This window comes from Colias philodice, chromosome 6 (assembly GCF_061535455.1).
Source record: "Colias philodice isolate Cphi_HAF_F1 chromosome 6, ilColPhil1 Martin Lab GWU primary, whole genome shotgun sequence".
In the NCBI taxonomy this organism is placed as follows: domain Eukaryota; kingdom Metazoa; phylum Arthropoda; class Insecta; order Lepidoptera; family Pieridae; genus Colias; species Colias philodice.
In genome coordinates, this window is record NC_143091.1 from 8,790,331 (window position 1) to 8,813,390 (window position 23,060).

The 23,060-nt window shown below is 31.3% G+C and overlaps 4 protein-coding genes across 4 annotated transcripts; all 4 read left to right on the top strand.

Annotated features, from left to right (window-relative positions):
* The first annotated feature begins 1,273 nt into the window (after positions 1-1,273).
* On the top strand, positions 1,274-9,294 carry LOC149487911 (uncharacterized). Its single transcript, XM_089696616.1, has 3 exons — positions 1,274-1,363; positions 7,770-7,961; positions 8,402-9,294. The coding sequence occupies exons 1-3, from the start codon at positions 1,343-1,345 to the stop codon at positions 9,014-9,016; spliced, it is 828 nt and encodes a 275-aa protein (XP_089552742.1). The 5' UTR covers positions 1,274-1,342; the 3' UTR covers positions 9,017-9,294.
* Positions 9,295-12,063: 2,769 nt separating this feature from the next.
* On the top strand, positions 12,064-16,576 carry LOC149487912 (uncharacterized). Its single transcript, XM_089695823.1, has 2 exons — positions 12,064-12,120; positions 12,715-16,576. The coding sequence occupies exons 1-2, from the start codon at positions 12,064-12,066 to the stop codon at positions 16,468-16,470; spliced, it is 3,813 nt and encodes a 1,270-aa protein (XP_089551949.1). The 3' UTR covers positions 16,471-16,576.
* Positions 16,577-16,629: 53 nt separating this feature from the next.
* On the top strand, positions 16,630-17,830 carry LOC149487913 (uncharacterized). The gene is made up of 4 exons (XM_089695824.1): positions 16,630-16,696; positions 16,891-17,001; positions 17,136-17,260; positions 17,591-17,830. The coding sequence occupies exons 1-4, from the start codon at positions 16,630-16,632 to the stop codon at positions 17,828-17,830; spliced, it is 543 nt and encodes a 180-aa protein (XP_089551950.1).
* A 1,461-nt stretch (positions 17,831-19,291) lies between these two features.
* Positions 19,292-23,026, top strand: LOC149487914 (phenoloxidase-activating factor 3-like). Its single transcript, XM_089695909.1, has 9 exons — positions 19,292-19,400; positions 19,584-19,695; positions 20,192-20,335; positions 20,652-20,707; positions 21,012-21,101; positions 21,264-21,355; positions 21,671-21,956; positions 22,325-22,512; positions 22,802-23,026. Exons 1-9 carry the CDS (start codon positions 19,292-19,294, stop codon positions 23,024-23,026), a joined length of 1,302 nt encoding a protein of 433 aa, XP_089552035.1.
* The last annotated feature ends 34 nt before the right edge of the window (positions 23,027-23,060 follow it).

Below are 23,060 nucleotides of genomic sequence, written 5' to 3' on the forward strand. Positions count from 1 at the left end.
AGCCACTATGACAATTATAATTATCATCTTTGCTGATATAGGTAGGTAAGAAGGTTACGGTGTGAAATATTTCATTGATATAGGAATCTCCTTGAAATACGCGGGCAAAGCCGCGGGCCCTAAGCTAGTATAATATTATATTATTATTACCCTGTTGTGGCCATGGCAGTTAGGTCAGGAGAACTATGTATTACGTTGGAATTTTCACTTTGACCACCCGTCACGATTTAGAATTAAACTAACATGTTTATTAATTACCTTCGCTATTCGAATCACGCCCAATTAATGAATAAAAATAATTTATCTTAAAGTTCAGAGAAAATCTACCTATAGGTATACCACTGACTGCGCTTCACTTAAACATTTACAAAACTCTAATTGTTTGAACGGCCCATTAACTACATCGTATACGGACTTAAGATCTTTAACAGTGTTATCGTAATATCCTACGCAATGATTAAACAATGGCAAATAAGATTTAGCCTCCGCCAAGAACATTGTCTTTTATATAACTCGGAACGTTCTCACATGGTCGAAGGCGCGATCATTGTAATTCGCAAGCCGTGGTCACCTGCCCAAAAGGGGGTAATTGTATCTAAGAAGCTTATCAGTTAACTAGGACAAAGCACGCCGTTGCATTCGCCCTCAAGGACAAGTGGTATGAGTTAAATTTTCTAGAACCGTCTTTTTAAAATTGGATTTTAAGTGATGGAAATATAATTTAATACAAGTCAACTTTAAAGATATTTTATTGTTTGGGATTATCTCAATTCATTATTGAAAGTAATAAATAATGGTGAGTTTGAGGTTAACAGTGTCAAGAGAGCTTTAAAATTTGTATCAATATTATTGAAAATGCATTATGACCTTTTGGTTTTAAGGTTAAATCATTTGTTTAAAGTGATTATTTAAAAAACCGAAAAATATATTTTGTAAAAACAAAGTAAGAAGAAAGACATCTTAAATGGGCGAAGTTTTGCGTAAAAATAAAAAAGAAGTTAGTTTGTTTTGAATTCCGTATAGTTTACATGAGTTAATTCTATTTAAAAAAATATTACTTTCTCACGCAACAAAATGACATAAAACAAACGGATACCTAGCCAACGACTGCGTGCCATCCGGTACGTAATTTGCAATAAAAGTCCTGTGTCCATAAAAGGTGGTCCATACAAGACAATTTAATGTCACGGCCTTAGAACGGCAAGGAATATTGTGGGATAATTTCTCAGAAAAAGGAAAATTATGTTTACTCAGTTATTCTAGTACATTTAGTTCACTGTTGACAACCGCGGTGCGCGAGCGCAAGCACACCACTCCACGACCATTCGCCGAGGCGGACGCAATGGCGGCCAGCTATTTACTCGTAAGTTTACATTTATTAACATACTAATGGCTAATTGGTCGATTGATTTGTTATTTAAAAGTTTCGCAGTACACATACTACCCTAAAGTTATAGTTGAAAGTTTACAATAAATATTTACCTAACAATTTCACACTATCATGTCAGTGTCATTAACACGCGCCAATTTAACCATTAATTACCATCAATAATCGAAACATTATAATAATTTATATTCAATGTGTTTTTAAAAATGTTAATTTAGCTGGTTTGTTGTTAATAATTTTAATACGCTTTGTTAATTAGTAAATCTATACGAAGTAAACAGATACAAACAAGACTTGTTTTATATTGTTGTTACCTTAGTCCTATTAGATTTCAATGACTTACAACTCTTTGTATAAAAGCTAATAGGTACCTATCGGCTATCTATTTAACTCCTTCGTTTGATTTTATGTGTGTTAATAAAACTTAGGTATATTTAAGATTAACTTATCATTAATTATCTTAGTAGGGTGTTGAATAACTGATAAAAAATAATTACCTAATTATTAACAAATAATTATTCGTACTCATATAATTTTAAATAAGTGAATAAGCAAAATAAATTATTAAAAATTAGTTTTATATTAAGTATGCAGTTTTTATCTGAAATTAAAATACAATACAATGTTGGTTAATATTATTATTAGTTAGGATATATTAAAGTGCTTAACATTAGATAACTATGTCGTTACTTCATAAAGGTTGGTCCCTTGGCAAAACGACAATGAGGTCATTGACCCAGTGTTTGCTACGAATGCACAATGATGCAGCCTTAAATGTCGCAATGCTATCTTTCCGTGATGCGTTCATTCTGAACAACGTATAATCTTTTGAAAGTCTTGCGACCAGCATATATATTGCGAATGTGAATAATTAAAATCGAATAAATTTCGTAAATGCAAACCGCATTTGGCCTGATTGATGTTTTTACGATGCAAAGAATTTGATGTTTACTTTAATAGCTTTATCCCGCATATTAAGCCAAAGTTCAGCTAATCGTCTAAAAATATTTTATTAGTACCAATTTTTTTAATATAGCCTAAATTCTTGTTTCTATTACCAGTATTTTTTTAATATTTTATTTTACTAAGATCTAAGGTACAGCATATTGATATGATCACGTTTGCACGAGTATAATTATCACCAAATTATTTCGTTGTTAGTTTAAAAAATTGCCTATAGTATATTATGTACCAGTCCTAAATATTGTCCAATATATTATTATAATATATTTTCTATTGAATAGAATAATAGAATAAAAAATAATGATATCACATAGAAGGAATAACTACAGCCTTGATTTCGAGCATTTTAATTATTAAGCAGGCTTTTTTCTAACCTTTGAAATGTGTCTATCTTCTGGAATTGCATAAGCTAATTCGGACAATTTAGAGTTCCGTTTGGAGTTTATTAGCGAACACTAAACTGTTTTACAAAACAGCCGGACATTCATCTCGCATTGAATATTATAATTATTGAAAATAAAGCCCGTACTAATTGATCAGGTTTATTCGACTTCGACCTTAAACATTTCATTTCTTAGACCTTGGCCAGCGACAACACGCCCGATGACTGTGACATTGTACTCGATATGATCAGTGGCCAGTCGACCACTTCCGGATCCTACATGTACATACGTCATTAGTTTTAAGGGAATTTCTAAAGAGATTCCTATACGTAAAAGTAGTTAGGTCATTAAGGGATTTTCAAGAAGAAAGGCGAAACGTCTGTTTTGGGTCTCATTTCGCGTTAAGGGCATATTTTTAAGGTGATTTCAGATACGCGATTCAGTATAGTAAGTTTGTTTTAATTTTACATGTTAATTCAATGGTATTGTCAAAAATTATGTTCAATTTTCAATAAGTTATCTACCTACATAAAAATAAACGATCACATTGGATAAAATCTGGAATATTTAATCAATAATTTTGTATTGTCACCGTGAGACAATTTCGTTATTCATATTGATTACAATTGCGTGTAACTGAAACAAAAACTTATTATCTAATAACCGGAAGTTCTAATACTTATACCTTCTTAGATATTAAGATACCTTTAATCGGTTCCTACATAGTTTTAATTTACTTTCCTATGATTGAGGTTACTAATCCAGATAGTTTGAAATTTCACCTAAAGTGTAAAATTATAATTAATATGACTAGACGAAAAGTTATAGGCAATTTTTAAGGCTCATCTTTGTTTACTCTACACACGGCATTTAACATTTAAATATTATTTTTCAGACAAATCACTAAAATTATTACAGTACACGGTCATTGAGAAATAATTTTCATAAATCCATCGGAAATAGTGACAAATGATACCAATCAATCATAACACAGCTTATAGTTTTGAGATGTAAATTATGCGTGCAGAAAATATTATTTACGGTTGGGCAAATGATTGCGAGATCTCGGCAATGACCCGGCGCCGTCTGACCGTGTGCATTCGGAATATTCAAACAATTTATTTATGGCCTTTGACTTCTTGCAGAAAGAGTATTCATTTTACTTAAGAGTTTACTTATGAAACTGTTTGTCACATTTTCTTTAAGTCTGTAAACGGTTGAACTGGTACCTAAATATTAAAACGTAGGAGGTTTTGAATTGGTTCGCTTCGCCCATAAATAGTAGATTGTATGAAGTGTATGATTTTTAAAATAGTAAAAAGAAATACCCCTTAGGCCTTAACACAAAACAAAAAACAAACTTCCATGTTACACTGTGAACAAAGGGCGATAACAATATTATTTGCGTTGAAGCCGGCTATCAATTACAATAAGCATGTTTCGTGGAAAGTTTTCCAACAAGTCTTGCTTGAAAAATTTTCATATGGTCTATAAAAAATGCAAAACTGGGCATGCAAAGTGTGTCCTGCACAATATCAATCTTCTTTTGAATCAAACCAATAAAATTGAAGTAAGTACCTACCTATTCAGCTGGTAATAAATTGAAAATTATATCTCATCTCTTACTATATTCTTTGATCTTACCAACAAGTATATAATCAATATCGATTTGAAACAAGACATCTAATACTATGTTAGTGGCCCGGGAATATTTGGCCAATTAGCAACACTTCAGCTTCACTGCGTCTCAGCTATCCCGACCATTGTCCGCATGACAAATCAAAAACCCAAGGTCCGATGTAATTGAGAACGGCTTTGAAGTGGAGCTTGAAATTCATATTGACGAACTATTACGGCGAAGCGATCGAACCTGATTCTAGGTAGTAAAATGTGTTTCATCATAGATAAAATCGTTGCAAAGCAGATAAAGTTAGGTATGCTAAACTATACCTAGGTTATGATGGAGAATATAGGTATGCTGAATCCGGTGAACAAGGATCAGGAAAAATAATTAGTTACAAAATTATACGTAACAATCGTCAATCATACGTTATCGCATTTATAGCTTTTACGCAAAGATACCTCAAAAAGATTTGTTACATGGAAATTATTATGTTTAATATAATTTTATTTAAATGTTTTTACAACATTAAATGCATTAAAACAATATCACAGAATTCTACTTCAAACTTAAAAGTTATATACAACAAGACATAAGTACCTACCTACCTGCCTACATACCTACTTATGCTATTTATTTACTTAGGTAGGTATATCTTTAATTGTATATTTACTATAAATATAGTAGTTTATTTAAGTTAGAACGTGTTTTCGTTATCTGCCATGTGTTTTTGTCTATGAAAATTAAACAATTATTATTCCATATATAATATTTTACTTATAATTTATAGTTTTGTGATATTAAGGGCCGATTTTTCAATGCTTGGATAAAACTTATTCGTCGAATAATGTATAAAACTACCATTTTAAAAACGTATTCTAATTGCCCGAATTTGACAGTTTACGTGACATTTTTATATTATCGTGTTACTTTATTGGACGGATAAGTTTTATCCAAGCATTGAAAAATTGGCCCTAAAAATATTACCATCGTCGTGTTTTCCTGCACTAACAGATGGTAATTCATTTGACATAGTGATTTTCATATTACTATGGAAATTCATTTTAAAATTCATCGCATTTACAAGTCAATCAATGTTTATTACCTAACCACTGTATTATGTACAACAGTAGCGCTATTAACCACATTCTTATGTGTTTATGTATCATTTTTAATACCTACTTAGCACTAAGATATTAACGACCACAGTTAACGACCGACTACGGCTTTCCTCTAAATAAATCTCTATTAGCTGAGACTATTTTCTTGTTTCGTACGTCCGTGACGTTTTCGTAGTCGGGTTTTAGTTTTTAACCTACTTATATTTTTATTTAACTGTTTTTGGAGTTACGTCAATTCATGTTAGATCTTTACATATTTTAAATGTGCTTAGAAAGCTCTTTATTGTGGCTCTTTCATTTGAAATTTCATTTGACACAAGGTTTTTTTTTATTATTTATTGTAAGTCCCCTATAGGGCGACGTAACGTCACAGAATACCTATAATATACATAATAGCACTTCATGCAATCTTTAACCAGCAGACAATGCAATCTATACAGGTCAAAATCATAACTCCTCCTTTTGTTTCGCGTAGTCGGGTAAAAACTAACAAAAAGACTGCCTATCCGGGTGGAGCAAACCGCTTCTTTATTTTTAAATATCAGTATGAAATTACATTATATACCTATGGGTTTTGCGCAGTTGTATCATGTTGTATTATTGTTTACAAGAGTATCTATGTCGGGTACCTACTGCGGATACATTTCAAAATATAATTAATACCTATAGTACCTACAGTACCAACTTGTACCTAATAAAAACGTTAGTTATTGTGTATTAGTTATAAAAATAATAAGACTTAGATATATGTTAGAAAGCTTATATAAATTATAATTGACGCGAAGCAAAGAAGTTTATCTCATTATTTTTCAAAGCTTCTGTTCTCGGCTTCTTTTTTTTTTGTGTATCGGCTTAATTTATTAATTCCCCATATAAAATTCTACGATTTGTCAACTAAGCTTCAGCAAAATAATTCAACCGGCCAAAAACCTAAATCAGCACATTAATAGGTTCACTTCTAATATTTTAAACAGGTGTCGTTTAGTAACAAAAACAAACGAATAGGCATTTCAATATAAATATTTAGGCGTGGTCGATTCGGTACTTGCCCTAAAAAACATACCGAATGACATTTTAAACTCGCTTGACCAGCATGTGACATATCATTAAAGTCTATTATCAATATATCGAGTAGTTTTAACAATGGATACAATAAATATATTAACAATAACTATAATAACAATCAATATATTATTAAGCACTTATGTGACGCGTTTTTTGCAAAACTTCATTGGACTAGCTCCAGTCAATGTCGATAATTAAGACACAATTGTAATTATGCTTTAATAATTATTTATTAATAACAATAAAATTAACGTGATGATATAATTTTGGTAGTTAGTTCGTATAAAAACAAAGAGATATTACTCTAATTATGTACCTAACTAAAATACACCAAGATCTAAATATGATCCAGAAGCTTTCATGAATTCATTAATTTACCACTGGTTGTATCTGTGAAATGATAGTCGTGTAATAATATAATTTTGAATTTTAACTATTTTCGCCACAAAGATTCAAAACGAAATCCGTTAACTCACCCAGATAGATACATGGCACGTAAAAATTATAGTACCCCGCTTAAAAATATTTATGTAAATAACATTAGTTACTTATATCTAATAATAATAATTTAAATTATTTGTATTTTACCTGATTAAATTAATAACTAATTCACATACTAAAACTACCTAATTAAGTAATTACAAAAACACAATTTTTTTTAATTAACTTTGAGTTAAAAAAAACATACAATTAATTTATAATTTAATGTTTATCTGAATAATATTTTATTCGCATAATAATATATAACGATTATATATCTCAAGGTGATACGTGTAATTGTTCTTTTTGCTGTTAACTATTCATATAATTCATGCAACTAGTTCCTCCTATAGAGACTTTGAAAATTATACACTATCGATAGTAATGATACCTACTCTACTCAAGAATTAAGTTTTTTTCAATACATTTACTGCAGCAGAAACCTTTAGAATGAGTAAAAAAATGTTTATATCATTGCCATATCGATTAGAAACTGTTATGTATATTATTCATCAATTATCTGTTTTACTTCATAAATTAACTTATAATATTATGTGATTAATTCTTTTATTTTATTTATTTTGTAGTGAAACCATAAATACTATCTTATCCTAATAATCCAATTGTATTATTCATTGCTCATTGCAATTAAAAATTTAAACTACGTCACTACAACGTGATTTTTATGAAATCTACAAAGTAGATGGTAATTAGTACATTTATTTATCTACACAACATTGATTTTTCAGTTGCTGTGTGTAGTCGCAGCCTATGCTGAGCCGACTCCAGGCAGAATTCCAAAGGTGTACAATGCTCTCATCACGTCGAACCAAAACTTAGAACCCAGTAAAGCTTATCCAGTGTACCAACCAGTATTGCGCAGTGCGGCCTTCCCTTTCCCTTTACAATCTGTCTTCTACGGTGACTTACCATTGACAAATGTAAGTGCATGTCTATTGTCTATACATAATTCATGTAATAGTTATGACCTTAGTTATGACCTATTTTCTAAAGCTAATCTTGTTCTAGAATTTGACTGTATTAGGAGTTATTTTGAAGTCTCAAATAAGATTTTTTTGGAAAAGATCCCACAAGTTCGCATACCTCGGCATTTCTTAATTAGACCGGTGTGATGTGTCATCGAAACCTCTTACCATTTAACCTTACTAGTTACTGCAAGCTTTTGGAGGTTGTCTCCATTCTAATAATTATAAAAATGATTTAAAACTCTACCGTATTTGTTTCCTTACAAAAATGCAAAGATTTAGCAAATTCAATTTGATGTTAAATTGAGAAAAGCTAAGAGAACTGTGTTATTATTATAATATGTGTTAATTGTTGTGTTTCATGCATTTACATATTTTGTTTCTTATATTTTCAGGGTTTTCTACCTCCAGCTGCCCTAGCACCATCGGCTTTTCCGAAGGAATTAACACCAAACGCTGAACCTGTTCCTGCTGCATCGCCTTCATCAGAGAATCCTCAGGAAGCTCCTTCAACAGAAAGTCCACCAGCTTCTAGCAGCGCGGAGCCAAAATCGCCAGATTCAACAAATCAATCCACAGAATCCCTGTCTTCTCCACCAAAAACCGAATCTCCCATACCGCTTAACCAATTCGGACTACCACCACAAGTCATCCCACTCGGAAACTTCGGATCTGGCTATGAATTTACGCACATCAATACTTTCCCTTACCCGTATCCTGGACTTCGATTCTACGATGCTTACGATCCATTCTTGTTCAATCCTTACGCTAGCTTCCCATTATACCGGCCATATACGAATTTTCTAGCTCCATTACCAGCTGGTCCTGGCCCTATCGCCCCGGAGAATCCTAAGCCAGCCTCTTCTCCAGAAAGCTCAGAAGCATCTTCTACTCCCCCACCAGAACCTAGTGATCTTAACATTCTTAACTACTCGTCTAAAGATCCTGCTATACCTAATGTGCCTCCTCCGCCTTTACCCCAGGGAGGTTTGAAAACTGACGACGCGTAGGCTTCTATGAATATAATCTAATTTATGCTTTTGATAATTACTTAATTATTATTAAAATATGTGATATAAAAAAATCTCATTATAACGTATAATAATACTCGTTTATATAAGGACGGAAGAATTTGTATTCTAAAACAAAGTTCCTCGTTGTGATTATAATTTTTTTTGCTTTGTTTTAATATGTAATTCAGGAAAACATTAGATACAAAGTAAACGTATAAGTTTTTATAGTGACTAGTATTGATGATAAAAATATGTTAAATAAATTATTTTGTAAATATTGTTGTTTATATTTAATTAGATATACGTATTACGTATAAATAAGTATTAAGTAACAGGTTACTGTCGCTACATGACGCATTTTGCAGTACGAGTTAGAAACCTATTCAAGAGGGAGTTTTCAATTGTAGTTACTAGCGTAAGGGCAACAGTAGTTGTTAATTACATTTTTTTATTTATTTCTCCGTCAATACAATCGGTTGTAGTTAAGGCGACAAACACCTTCCAATTAATTCACATCCTGTTTGCGCGTGGCAATGTCACATAATTCTATTATACATATCAGTTATGGACTAAGAGCTAGTGATATAAATCCCACAAATATTTAAAAAGTAGTTTATGATTAGAATGTCATATCTAGGGTTATATCACTTGAACATTACGATCGATTCTCTATTGTGAATGAGCGTGAGAAGAAAACCTAACAAAAAAGAAATGTATCTTATAATGGTGACCTATTTATGAACAATTATAAATGGCCGCATTTTATTAATCAACTTGTCTGAAGTAATATAATATAAGTATTATAATGTAGTCTAATCAATGTTAAGGGATTAAAAATGGCAACTTCGAGAAGTAACGATTATATTGTAATAAAAGGAATTATTGTAGTTATTAATATATTTAGTATTGTACTACGTCAGTGAAAGGGATGCGATTGTCATTAATTATTTTCATACTGTCTCATCAATAATTGTGAGAATATTTTCTTAAATCGAAAAAAAGTATTGTAATTATCTACGCGCTTTAGTGACAATCAGTTACCTGCGCTTAAGATGCTTGTTAGTGATCGTAATAATGTGCCGTTAACCGAACATCTAATGATATGACCATAATAATACCATAATTTAATATTAAGGAAGTGTTTTAAGTACCCAAAATAATGATTAAGAAAGTTATTACATTGATAACGAAAGCAATAATGACAAATTTGTGTGTATTGAGATTTGAGCTGTGGAAAAATCTAATAACAGAGAGTCATATACTCAATATTTATTGACAGAGCTAAAAGCGTTATCAGCAGATTCTGTACTGATAAACTATCTTCCTGAATACAAATATCGGTGAAACTCATATGGATACAGAATCAATGTGTATGAGCTTTACGATATCCTATCGAAAGTGTTTTTTTGTGTGGGTAGGTGTCATGGTTGTTAATAAACTGATTACAGTTGTTACACATTCTACAGGATGTGCAAATTATAATTTGAGTAAAAAAAAAAAACAAAAAAAAAATAACCCGAGATTTTAAATCATCAATCATAATACGTATCTATCGTTACAGCGGATACCTTATTTATTTTGATGGATTGCCTTATAAAACGTGTGTTTTAATTTTAAACGGTAGAGTTAATGGAAGTTTTATTGCCAGACCAAGTTTGGAGGCCCATAAAAGTATAAATCCCAATTCATTCCACCGATGAAGTCGAGAGGTATGTACCACTCATAGTAAAAGTATTTATATCGATGTTTCGAATGGCAATACGTTATTCTTGGTACGCAAATTTGAAAATTATACGTTGTGCTTCTAAATAGATCTTCTTCGAACGCCATTGCTCGGAGGATGATGCAAGTTGGCATTCTGATTATCTTCAACCATCCCTAAAATGCAAGGAAATGGTTTTAAAGACGTTATTGCATTGCAATTTGCAATAATAAAAAAAGGTGGAGATAGGTTATCAAAACTACATTCTATTCTCAAAAACAGTACACTAACGCACTCTAAAAAGAGACAACTGAAGTAAAATGTGGCTAATTAGCCACATTTGGCGCTTTCTATTAATCTATCTATACTCTTTTACTTATAATATCGTTGGTTACATAGGACAAGATGCTTAACATCATTCATATTGATAAATGAGTAAGTTCCTAATAAAAACTTCAAGTACTCACTCGAACAATTACTTTTCCTAAGATTTCAATGTGGTCCTTGTGTACGTGAGCAAACAATTTTAAATCACGCCGTTTACAATTCCCAAAAGTGTATTCACTGTGCATTCGAACTGAAAATATTATGAAGTTTTCTATAAATTATTATTAGCTGTCCCGTCGAACGTTGTTCTACCTTATTATTTATCACTTAGGTATTAGGGGTATAAAAATGATGTTGTTCGATTTTCAGACCTACCCGATATGCACATAAAATTTCATAACAATTTTATATATAAGATTTATAATTAGAAATATACGTACAAACATAAATTATAATATACAAAAATAAATTTAATAATCGTATAAATTAAATTAAAAGTAGAAATTAAAATTTATTTGGACATACCCGGTTCTTTATCTGATCCTGTTAATGTTAAATCACCAATTGCTGTAAAATATTGCCAAGATGCACTTTTGGCTACTGAAAAATAAATTTAAATTCAGTGACACTTTAAAAAGTCCAAAATTTTTGTTTAGCAAAATTTGCCAATTATTTATAAAAGGAAAATAAAAATGTACACCGCATTAAATATAGGTAGATGCTGCCAACGTTACATGAAATAAACCTTACCTAAATTCAATAAGATATGTATATAAATTAATTTCATTCGCATTGCGAGAACTTGAATGATAACAGAAAGTCAAGAAAATTATAAAAGATTTAACAATCACACTCTTGTTTATATATTGGAATGCGTAGTGTAAAAACTCATATTATGATGAATGAAGCACAATATTTATAAATTAATTGAATTTTGTTTACTAACATTTCTTAAATAAGTTTATATAATAATTACTTAACTTATTAGTCAAGACTGAAGACACATTTTGAACAAATGAATAATACACACATACATTTTGAACAAGAATCAGGCGTGAAAATTCATGAAAGCGTAAGTAAATTCAGAGTATGTTCAATTTAAATTCAGATCTTCAATACAGAAATTATTACACTAATTGATAATTGCTTCAAGAATTTTTAAATTATTATTTGGATTTTATAGAAGAAATAATTAAGAACTAAATTTTTCGCAGGTATTTTACGCTTCCAAATTGAACACCATGTATTTGTACGCCTATCATTAATATTTACATAGGACTTAAAATAAAAGCAGGTCTACAAATCTCAGTTTGTTGTTAAACGTATCTGAGTTTCAATGTTCTGTGAATAAAATGAAAAATGTTTATATTCCGCTATTTTGTTCTGTGGAGCATAATTATTACATTATCAATTTTTTCGAGCCCCAGTTTACAGGTATAGTGATTTCAATAAAAACAAAATGTTGTAATATTTGTTTAGTGTTTATAAGTAACTTTACCGGGTTAAAAAGTAGCCTATGTCCTTTCTCGGATATCAAAATATCTCCATACCAAATTTCATGAAAATTGGTTCAGTAGTTTAGGCCTGATTGAGTAACAGACAAACAGACAGAGTTGCTTTCGCTGTTCGCATTTATAATATTATAAGTACGGATTTGTGATTGCAGAAATGTTCAGAAGAAGTGACTGAAAAAGGAATAGCTGTGCGATGGCCTGAAAGTGAAGAAGGCACTGACATTAAATCTGACCCCGTGTGCTACGATGCGCATGATATAATCACAAGAAACTGTGTTAACAACACTTGGATACCTACCACTAATGATCTACGGCCATGCTACGAAACCCTAATTATTTCAGACTTAGGAAGAATATCATCACTATGTCCGCCTAGTTTTGAGAGAGTATCCGATAATAATACCGATTATTGCTACCAACTACATCGTAGTTCGCCATGGAATTATCCGTGTTTAAAAAACGGAGGTGCTTCAGTTATTACTGAACTGAGTGACTATGATGTCAAATCAATTATCAATTCTCTTAAAGAAAAAAATATATCGAGATACTTTTGGTTGCCAGCACGCAGATCAAGACTTTTTAGTCCTATAGTGTGGTATACACCGGGACATATGTGGGGCAGAGAGGTCGAAGGTTACAACAATTTAAAGATGCAAACGTCTGTATTCAAAACTTGTCTTCTACTAGATATAGAGTTACAAGTAATAACGACAGAATTATGTCTCATAGAATATCCAAGCTTATGTTTTTATACAAATAATATTCATTATCCAGCAAAATGTCCAGAAAATTACCACGGTGTTAGGTTTACTTCCGATGCAAGTATTTGTTTTGGTATAGAAACGTCTTCTGAAAACTTATCATTTGAAGGATTTCCAAATGATACGTGTACTCCAATGGGTGATGAAATGGATAGTGATTTAAGTAGATATGTTTTTAAAGAAATAGCTAACTCTTATGATCTAGCGGTCAATGAATGGTGTTGGTTCTCGACATCATATTATGATCTCAAGGATCACGGTGACTTAGGATTTCTAAAGCCACTTTTTTCCGATTTCCGCGTAGCCGTTAATGATTTAGGGTCATTAAAATTAACAAGAAGGTCATCAGATACTAAATTACGTTGTATGGCTTGTCGAACTCAAATGTTATATGAGGAACCCCAATTGGATTTTGAATACAATGCCATTGACAATATAATATATTTAACTATTTATAATCCAACAAGCTTATGGAAATACCACATAAACGATACTGGTGTTCAGTGCTTTACAGATGCAAAAGGCTATGTACAGGTTATTGATGTAAATGAACTTCCTTTCATAGAAATAAAAGACAATAGTCATTCTATTTCACCCAATGACTCTTTAGTTATTGAAAAAATTGTATACATAATTGACCTTATAACGGAACGGTCAGCACAATATTGGTGTGAAGGCCATTCAAAAAACTTTTCGTTAATATCTACGGATAAAATTATTGTTAATCCTCAAGGCAACGATGTGCATGTATTCTCGTTGGCTATAAAAGTTTTTCTTAGTAACGCTGATGTTCAAAATGAATTAGATTCAAAGATGTTAGAGTTACGCAAAAATATAACAATTATTTTCAATGCTGATAAAGTACTTTTAATGGAAATTTTAGATTATGCTTCACAAAAGCTATTAGTATTGTTACATTTACATATTCCAATAGAAAATACGTATGAAGATAAAGGAGAAAATATTAAGGCGGTTTATGAAAAATTACAGAATATTGCCAAGAGTGAGTTACAAAATTATAATTACACTTTTGTTAATATATCAAGTTCAATGTATTGTTTGCCTTCCACTTCTTTTTCTGATGGTATGACTCTGGAATGGGAATTAACAATGATCGGCCACATAACGGCTCCTAAACAGTTCTGTTTACAAGCTAATGGATTGCCAGTGAAGAGACGATGTCTTGGATCTTATATTCTTGGTAGCGAATGGGGTCGCATTGAAGGAGTCTGTAACCAAAATTATTCTCCATCTCCTACTACCACATTTTTGTATGAATTTTTAAAAGGAAGGATCCCCGAGAACGTAACATTTCGCTTTCTTACTGTGGGTTTAGGAGAAGCACTTGAAGACGTCGGCTTATTAATTCCAGCGGATATATACTATTTATCAATTTCTCTAAAACACATTTTGACCATGGCTCATACTAATGAAAGTTCTATAGATATGGGTTCTATTTCAAATACTGCCTGGATCATGAACAGGATCATGATACTTGATAATGCATATCTTAGATTAGCTCAGACACTTAATTCCACAAATGTAATACTAGACGCCATTGGTGGAATAATTGAAATGTTAGCACAAAGAGGCGCTCCCAGGCTTTTGACTGCAACTAACACAGCATTTGAAATAGCAATACAACCTCATTTTGTAATACAAATATGTCATCCCTCCAAAAACAACATATCTGGAATTGCCATCCAGCATGCAAATGATTCCAGTAGTTTTATGGACATAGAAGTTATACCTTTATATAAAAACACGACTTATGAAGAAGTGTTGCAAATTAAAGATCTCGAAATTGCAACCTGGATTCCGGAAGATGTCTTAAATACGTTAAAATGTCTTAGAAACGATAGCGATAATAATACTTCTGTGGAGAAAGATATTCAAATAATTATTAATATTTATCATAGTGATGCAGTGTTTCAAGCACTTGATCCTACTTATTATGTTGTAAATAGTCGCATAATAGGTATATCAATACCGGGTTATTTGCCAAATTTAGAATATCCGATACCTTTAATATTCAAAGATATAAACTCTTCTGACTACAAAAGATCTTGTGGTTACTGGGATTTCGATGTTCATAAAATTATTCCTGGATTTTGGTCTAATAAAGGATGTTATTTATTACAAACAATAAATAAAACTAGCATATGTAAATGCTATCATCTGACACATTTTGGTCAATTAATTAATATCCGAGAGCGGGTTAATTCTGATGAAGATCCGAGGAATAAAATGAATACTACTCCTTTAAACATCATTTCATTAATTGGAAGTTTTTTATCGCTATTGGGAATTGTCGGTATTTGGATAACAGCATTTGTTTTCCATGCATGGAGAAAAAAGGCTGGCACAAAAGTACTATTGCATTTAACTGCAGCTATTGCGTTACCTTTAATACTTATAGTTATTTTTAATTTAGATGATTCTATTTTTATTGAAAAAGAGGGAACATTTTATATGTATGAAGACAAGGCAACGCTATGCATTTTCCTTGGTGCGTTATTACATTATTCTGTTTTAGCTAGCTTTATGTGGATGCTAATTACAGCAACTCTACAATTTACCCGCTACGTTCGTGTTTTGGGCGTACATCGTCCTTCCAGATTTATGATAAAATTCACTTTAATAGGATGGGGAATTCCTCTGATTCCTGTTATTATTATTCTGATTTTGGATAAAGAAAATTATATACCAAATCTGCCTATGGCCAGAAATGAGTATGCCATATGTTATCCTACTGGTTTTTTCTTAATTGTGACTGTCGTTGTGCCAATATGTATAATTTTAATGATTAATATAATTTTATTCATTTCTGTGATCTATGCGATTTCTCATGGACCTGATGGCAAAATGAGAGCAAACGATATAGATCTTATAGGAGCGCAACTGCGATTGTCGATATTTTTATTCTTTCTTTTAGGACTTACTTGGATATTTGGTATATTTTCATTTACCTCTAATTTAATATGGTCATACTTCTTTTGTTTAACGTCCACATTGCAAGGTTTTGTATTATTTGTATATTTTGTAATATGTGACCCTATTACGCGTAATTTGTGGGTTACATTGATGAAACCACAATTTAGAGGTAACACACCAAGAGAGAGTATTACAAGTCTTTCAAGTACATAGTTGAAAATGTTTTTAAATTGTACAATATTCTGTAGTTCTGAAATAAAGCACTGTGTACATAAAAAGTGTTTGTTATTTACCTAAATTTGTGTACGAATCCATTGCATATTTGGTCAATACAATTCACTTGAAACGCTGAATTGAATACAGATCATCGTAATGACCGTGTTACTAAAAAGGAATTGGACAATCACTTTAAGTTTTATCCACATTTTTCTTCAACTTGGTATGTATTTTTATGTTTTAATCAACAGTATTTTTAAGTACGTAAGCATGTTTGTATGTAATTTTTATCTATATAATTTACTCGTAATATGTTATTTCCAATTAAGTAATTTTAATTTTCAAGAACGCTGTTTTCATTATTTGATCATGTTTTTCGAACATAGTACCATTACAATGAATTCAATGTTTATTTAGTTGACGGCTGGAGAGCTGTGCCTGCAAACCAAGCTAATTATGCATTAAGATCGTATTATGATGACGACCCGTCGCAGGGTCGAGATAAAAGTGATGAGCTTTTGCCCAGAAGTAAGTAGCCCTTATGCACAAAAAAACCGTAAGAATATTAATATTCAAATCGTTTACATATTTTGCCATAATATAACTGTGGATATAGACATATAAAATCATTATAAAGTTTCTTATATTATCTTCTTTTTCAGATTCCCTAAATAATATATACAAATTTGGATACTGTACCCGGGATATAGTAAATCATCGATATCTAAAAAAGTCCGTGAATATAACATTCCCAGACTGGAAAAGCACGCACGTCACTTACATTTACGTATGTATTTTTCATGCTTTTTTTATAATTAAAATACTATTTAGAGATATAATATAAAAAAAAGATAATGCTAGTTTCAAATGTTAATTTTAAACTGGTATAGGAAATAGGATGTATAGGATATGTGGATTGTATTATAATTAGAAGCAGAGAAATATTAAAATGTGTAGATAAAAAGGAACAGCAAATGCATTCTAATTCTAATTAATTACAATTAGACTACCTTCATTATTAATACCCTTACACTACACTACTACACCTCTCTAGTCTTTCCCGTTTGATGACACGAAAAAGAAGACATTTGTGTACCTATTTTTTTATTTATTACAGCTGTTAGCAAAGAAACATACACAGAAGTTTCGCCATCAATGTATAGTCATGAAGATGTACGTGCCTGCAAGATACTTATTTTACAAGAGCCGCCTCCCTCTATACTACTGTCAAGGAACTGTTCACTACTTGATGATGAATACGATCAACAGATATGAGATACACGAGTTCTATCTCGCTAAAACATTGCTGGTTCCCGCCAACTTCGTGTTTGAGTTCTACCATTTTAACCGATTTTGAACGATTACATACACATTTTATAATAAAGACTAGTTAAATAATTACAGTTGTTTTACTTCATTATGTATATTTTTTTATTCGAGTAAATGATAGAGTTCCTTGCATAATTTTAAACCCTTACTACGTTAATGATACCTAATGTGCATGATGGAGACAAAATGATATTTATAAAGACAGTAGTTACAATTGCGTGATATTTAGAATGCAGGTAAATCCATACTAATATTATAAATGTGAAAGTAACTCTGTCTGTCTGTCTGTTACTCAATCACGCCTAAACTACTGAACCAATTTGCATGCAATTTGGTACGGAGATATTCTGATACCCGAGAAAGGACATAGGCTACTTTTTATTTCGAAATATGTACCACGGGCGAAGCCGGGGCGGACCGCTAGTTTTAAATAAAGTTAAGAAAGAGAGCTCCTGTCAAAAATTTGCAAAGCAAGTGTTTGCTTAAAAATTGTACTTAAAATTCGTAGTGTATCATATATGTATTGCCTAATCTTTAGCTGATTATAATCCTTAAAACAAAGAGTTAGCACAATTCCCGTTGACGATTACTCTGATTTCAATGATTTCATTTAACATTATGATGAGATCTATCTTTTATCTGGCACTATTGTTCATTTAACGAAAACACAATAATATAGATAAATATTATGCAATATAAGTTTTTCAACATAACCAAGGAAAAATAATATTTAAGATCACATGGATCCCATTATTTTAATAAAACATGTTGCTTTTTCGAGCTTTTTGATCTTTTAGACTGAAAGGTAAAAGCCAAATATAATGTCGGTTACCGTTTAAACTTGATACTTTTGTTATATTGCAAGTCTATCCAGGTCCTAAGTTTTATTCAAATTAATCTTAAAATTAATTGTCAAATCTTTACAAATAGATAGCTTCATCATTTTGGTGCTTATGGTTAGCGTGGTTTACAAGAATAAGGAAACTCGAACATTTTCATCAACCAACGCCCAACTTTGATTGATAAAGTTTCTTGAATAATTTTCACAGTTTTCCTTTGCAATCGATAATGGCGGACAAGTAAATATGGCAAAACATCTTAAGATATTTCCATTGTGCACATAGCAAACTGCTCACAACAAAAAAATGTTTACAAACGATTGAATGCAATCTTACTCGCATTCTTTCAAAATTTAGTGAGAATCAATGCTGCGTATTATCACCGTAGTATTGTGTTAGTTTCTATTTTTCACTAAATTTAAACTAGATAGATTATGACTTATGAGATGACTTGATTTCATAATCTGGGTTACCGTAATAATTTAATAATTTTTAAAATTTAAAATAATTTTTATAGATTCATTTTTGTTGGTTTCTTCTTAACTTGTAGAAAAAACTATGATAGACCGATTAATAGTAAAGAGGAATATTCAAAAATATATCGAAATGTATCGAATGAATTTTCAGGTTACATTTTATCAACAAAATGTATGGTGCGCGATTTCTCGACGTGTCATGATGACTTCGGCTTGAAGCCTCCAGACGGTGTACTTAAAGAGCGGACATTCCCGTGGCTTGGCTTTGTACAGTATCTTCATGGTAAGTCTTTTTAATATCATTATAACACATACTAAATATTACTTTTAATGAAAAACCTTTTTTCATACAATATTTTTACTAGCATTACCACGTTGAACATTCAAGACGTCAAGAGATTCTAAAAAATTACTCTACATATAACATTTAGTGCAAGTTTTTTAGTGAATGTTATTTTCTGTTCAGTAACCACAGGCTTGCCGCATCATAGCAAGGCTCCGAGAGTAGTTCTTGTACACAAACAATTTGCTATCGGCACTGCCACTGACATGCTTCTCTTACCCAAGAATTATAAACTGTAAGTAAAAGAGTATAATCGATGACTGCTATTATTTATAAATTATTCTGGTACCTATTATTTAATATATTAGCAACACTCAAACAATCTTAATGCCTCTTTCCACAGTTCGAACGATCTATATGTGGTGACCAAATCTTGAGAATATCGTAAAATGTTCGTGAAATTGCCAAAATTTGACTATCATTAAATCGTGAACATTTCGCGATTTTGGCATCCATGACTGGCCATATCGTGAAAACGCTTACCAGAACCGGAATATTAATTAGGAATCTTAGTAAAATAATAGATAACCTTACAGAATTGTATTCTTTAAATACTCAACAACATAAAAAGCACAAATTAGTAGAAACCTCCAGAAACTTCTTCCATTGCTGTTCATAATATTTGATCAATTCATATAATTATGAAAATAATATTTCTATTTATTTACTTATTTTCTACGTGTATAAATGAGAATATTTATTATTGCGTAATTACTAGAACATTTTCCCAGGGGCAATGTTTTATTCGGGGAATACGTTCGAGATGAAGAAGATTGCGGCCTCACTCGGTCACAGACGAAAATGGGAGTGTCGTGTCCAAGAGCTTATCTGGAGATCCCTCTCATTGATATCAGCCCACATCCTGAGTATTCTAGGTATATTGAGTAATAAGTCAGTCATATCAAAAATGCAACTAATACATTTCGCTAAAGCTGTTTCACATTTAAAAATAAATGTAGGTATGTTTGTGTTTGAAGACGAAATCTCAGTATTTACGTATTTATTCATCCTGTCTAATAAATGTATTTTTAATTCATTATCCCAAACTCATATAATAACAGCTTTATAAATGTAGAGATGTATCCTCTATTAAAAATTTTCCTAAAATAACCTTATTTGTTTATTTAAGGAAGATTTTGTACACTTAACCTTAAATATGTCATTTATTTGAAAAAAAAACATCTGCTACAGATTTGGAGTTGGCAACAGCCTCGCTTTAGTGAAGCTTTTAAGGCCGGTTAAATCGGGTAAGCTTTATCTTGTATTGCACTGTAGGTATCATATAAATGTAAATAATGTTATTGTTTCTCTACAATATTATTTTAGGCTATATATAATCTGTAGTAAAAGCTTTTGGATTTTTGCGATTGTTAAATATGTATTATGTAAATTGTTTTAATGCATGAACTCTTTTTTCACAAAAGTATATTATGCTCATGATATGCGACGAGTGTCGATAAGACAAATATATTTATTTACATGAAGAATAATTTTAGCTTATTTTTTTATATTGCCCATTTTTATATTTTATTGTTTTTGTGTAAATTTCAGAATATATGATACCTATATGTTTGCCCTCAATTGACGAGCGTGAAAAGAAACGAAGGAACAAATTTGTTTTCATGGTTGATTATTTAAGTTGTAAGTATACCTAGTAATTAATTACCTATAACCTTAACCTTATTGAATGTTTAATTTAGTTAGGACTACATACTTACTTTATTAAGATTGTGATTATTTTTTTATTATTTAAAATTCTTAAAAAACCAGAAAAGTACTTACTTAATTTCTTATGTTTTATAGCTGTACCGAGGGACTTTGACTCTGAGAAAATGGCAAAAAAGACGTTAAAGTTTTATACGCACAAAGAGTGCAGAAAATTACGAATGCGCAGCGTAAGATTTTTGAAATACTTACACACTTAACATACTTTCTTACAAACCTCATTAGAGAACTAGCAGAGAAAATATATTCTTTGTATTTTTTTTATAAAAATTCTTCAATATTAGTATTAATTCTTCAAAGATTTCAACGCCGCAAGTAAATTTTAAATTACCTATTTTATTGCATTTATGAAATGAACGCATTAATGTAATCATTTTAATGATTGCATCAGTTTTGTTTTGTGATTTTGGATTTTTAAGGCCAATATCATATTATATACTGTTTCCCTCATTGATCTTGAAATAAAAAAATAAGAACAATTGCAGAAACTGGGCAGCGAAGGTGTCACCCACGTGTTATGTAGTTCTGGATGTGGCATTCGTCCAGGGGCTCCCTTAGTCACCCACGCACTTGAAGGCACCTTCCAACTCATGGGGATTGCCGCTGGTGGAGCCCCATGTAACCGACGTTCTATGAGGAACAGACTGAACAAAGAACCACCTCTTTATATTGACGTTTATCCATACGTAAACTGGATTATTAATTTCATCACCGCTAATGTTTTACCGCGGCCATATCCAGAAACTTTTCAGTTAGTTGATGGCGGTCCTGGTGAGTAAAATTGCTAACGGTGACACGAATGCATTCCATATTTTTATTATAATATTTTAAAATGTCTTTATTAATAACTGTTGACGGAAGTCTATTCAAAATTATGTTAATTTGCTGAATGCATTTTATAAGAGCCTTTCGTAATTTGAACCATTGTTGTATTTAGTACATATTATTTAATCCGCCTGGGAATTAGATAAAACAATAACAACATTAGATCTTAATTTATACATGTGACTGAATTAACATCCAAACAAACAAAATTTTTTCACAGCTACATTAATGTAATTAAGGCAACAATTTGAGTAACTGCATATATAAGGTATACTATAAAATAGCCTTACATAATAAAATAAAAATAATTTTAGCAATGGGAATAAACAAAGGATATTTAAGAGCAAGAAAACCTCAAAGATCTGGGTGGCGTGCGCGAACATTTGTATCGGGAAATATGTGTTTCAAAAGCTTAAAAAAACAAAGCACTACAGCATTCTTTTATTCCGAAAACTTTGAAGTAAACGCTGATCCTCCTGGGAAACTGAATATCATTATGAAGGTAACGAAACACAAACAATGTTCTTAATCTTAATTGCACATTTGTTATGTTAATGGACCTTTTTAAATGAATTAATATTGTTTTTTATTTGAAGGGCATTACTTACATTTAGATCATAATTTTTTCTTTTTCATCATTTCAAACCGTATTTTTTTTTATTTTATAACCGTAGTTTTGTTGCTGACCTGTTTTATTTATTTAGGCTTAACTTCTGAATGTGAGTCGATTAAGTAAATAAAGCCTTCGACGAATAATTGTGCAAAAATATTTATATGGTGTTTTATTACAGATATCAGCTGGAATCGAGTGTACAATTGTGTGTGCACGTCTTTTAATGCCAAATCGTCTGGTAACGCCTAAAATAGAGGGAGTCGGTGGATACAACTTAACAATTACTTTCGACACTGAATGGTTTCCATACACTTTCTATTTTGGACTAGGTCTCAACGGCAAGAATACCACTTTCAGAGACTTCTCAAAATGGATAGTAGAGCGTTCACCTGGTTATTGGTAGTTTTAATATAAGGAAAATAAAAAATATATTAAAT

Excerpts from the sequence above, each read along its gene's own strand:
- LOC149487912 (XM_089695823.1), top strand. The coding sequence starts at position 12,064 with ATGAATAATACACACATACATTTTGAACAAGAATCAGGCGTGAAAATT. Across the intron at positions 12,121-12,714 it reads GCGTGAAAATTCATGAAAGC|AAATGTTCAGAAGAAGTGAC; the intron begins GTAAGTAAATTC and ends TTGTGATTGCAG.
- LOC149487913 (XM_089695824.1), top strand. The coding sequence starts at position 16,630 with ATGACCGTGTTACTAAAAAGGAATTGGACAATCACTTTAAGTTTTATC. Across the intron at positions 16,697-16,890 it reads CCACATTTTTCTTCAACTTG|TTGACGGCTGGAGAGCTGTG; the intron begins GTATGTATTTTT and ends ATGTTTATTTAG. Across the intron at positions 17,002-17,135 it reads TGATGAGCTTTTGCCCAGAA|ATTCCCTAAATAATATATAC; the intron begins GTAAGTAGCCCT and ends CTTCTTTTTCAG.
- LOC149487911 (XM_089696616.1), top strand. The coding sequence starts at position 1,343 with ATGGCGGCCAGCTATTTACTC. Across the intron at positions 1,364-7,769 it reads TGGCGGCCAGCTATTTACTC|TTGCTGTGTGTAGTCGCAGC; the intron begins GTAAGTTTACAT and ends TTGATTTTTCAG. Across the intron at positions 7,962-8,401 it reads GTGACTTACCATTGACAAAT|GGTTTTCTACCTCCAGCTGC; the intron begins GTAAGTGCATGT and ends TTATATTTTCAG.
- LOC149487914 (XM_089695909.1), top strand. The coding sequence starts at position 19,292 with ATGGTGCGCGATTTCTCGACGTGTCATGATGACTTCGGCTTGAAGCCT. Across the intron at positions 21,102-21,263 it reads CATGGTTGATTATTTAAGTT|CTGTACCGAGGGACTTTGAC; the intron begins GTAAGTATACCT and ends TATGTTTTATAG. Across the intron at positions 22,513-22,801 it reads AACTGAATATCATTATGAAG|ATATCAGCTGGAATCGAGTG; the intron begins GTAACGAAACAC and ends GTTTTATTACAG.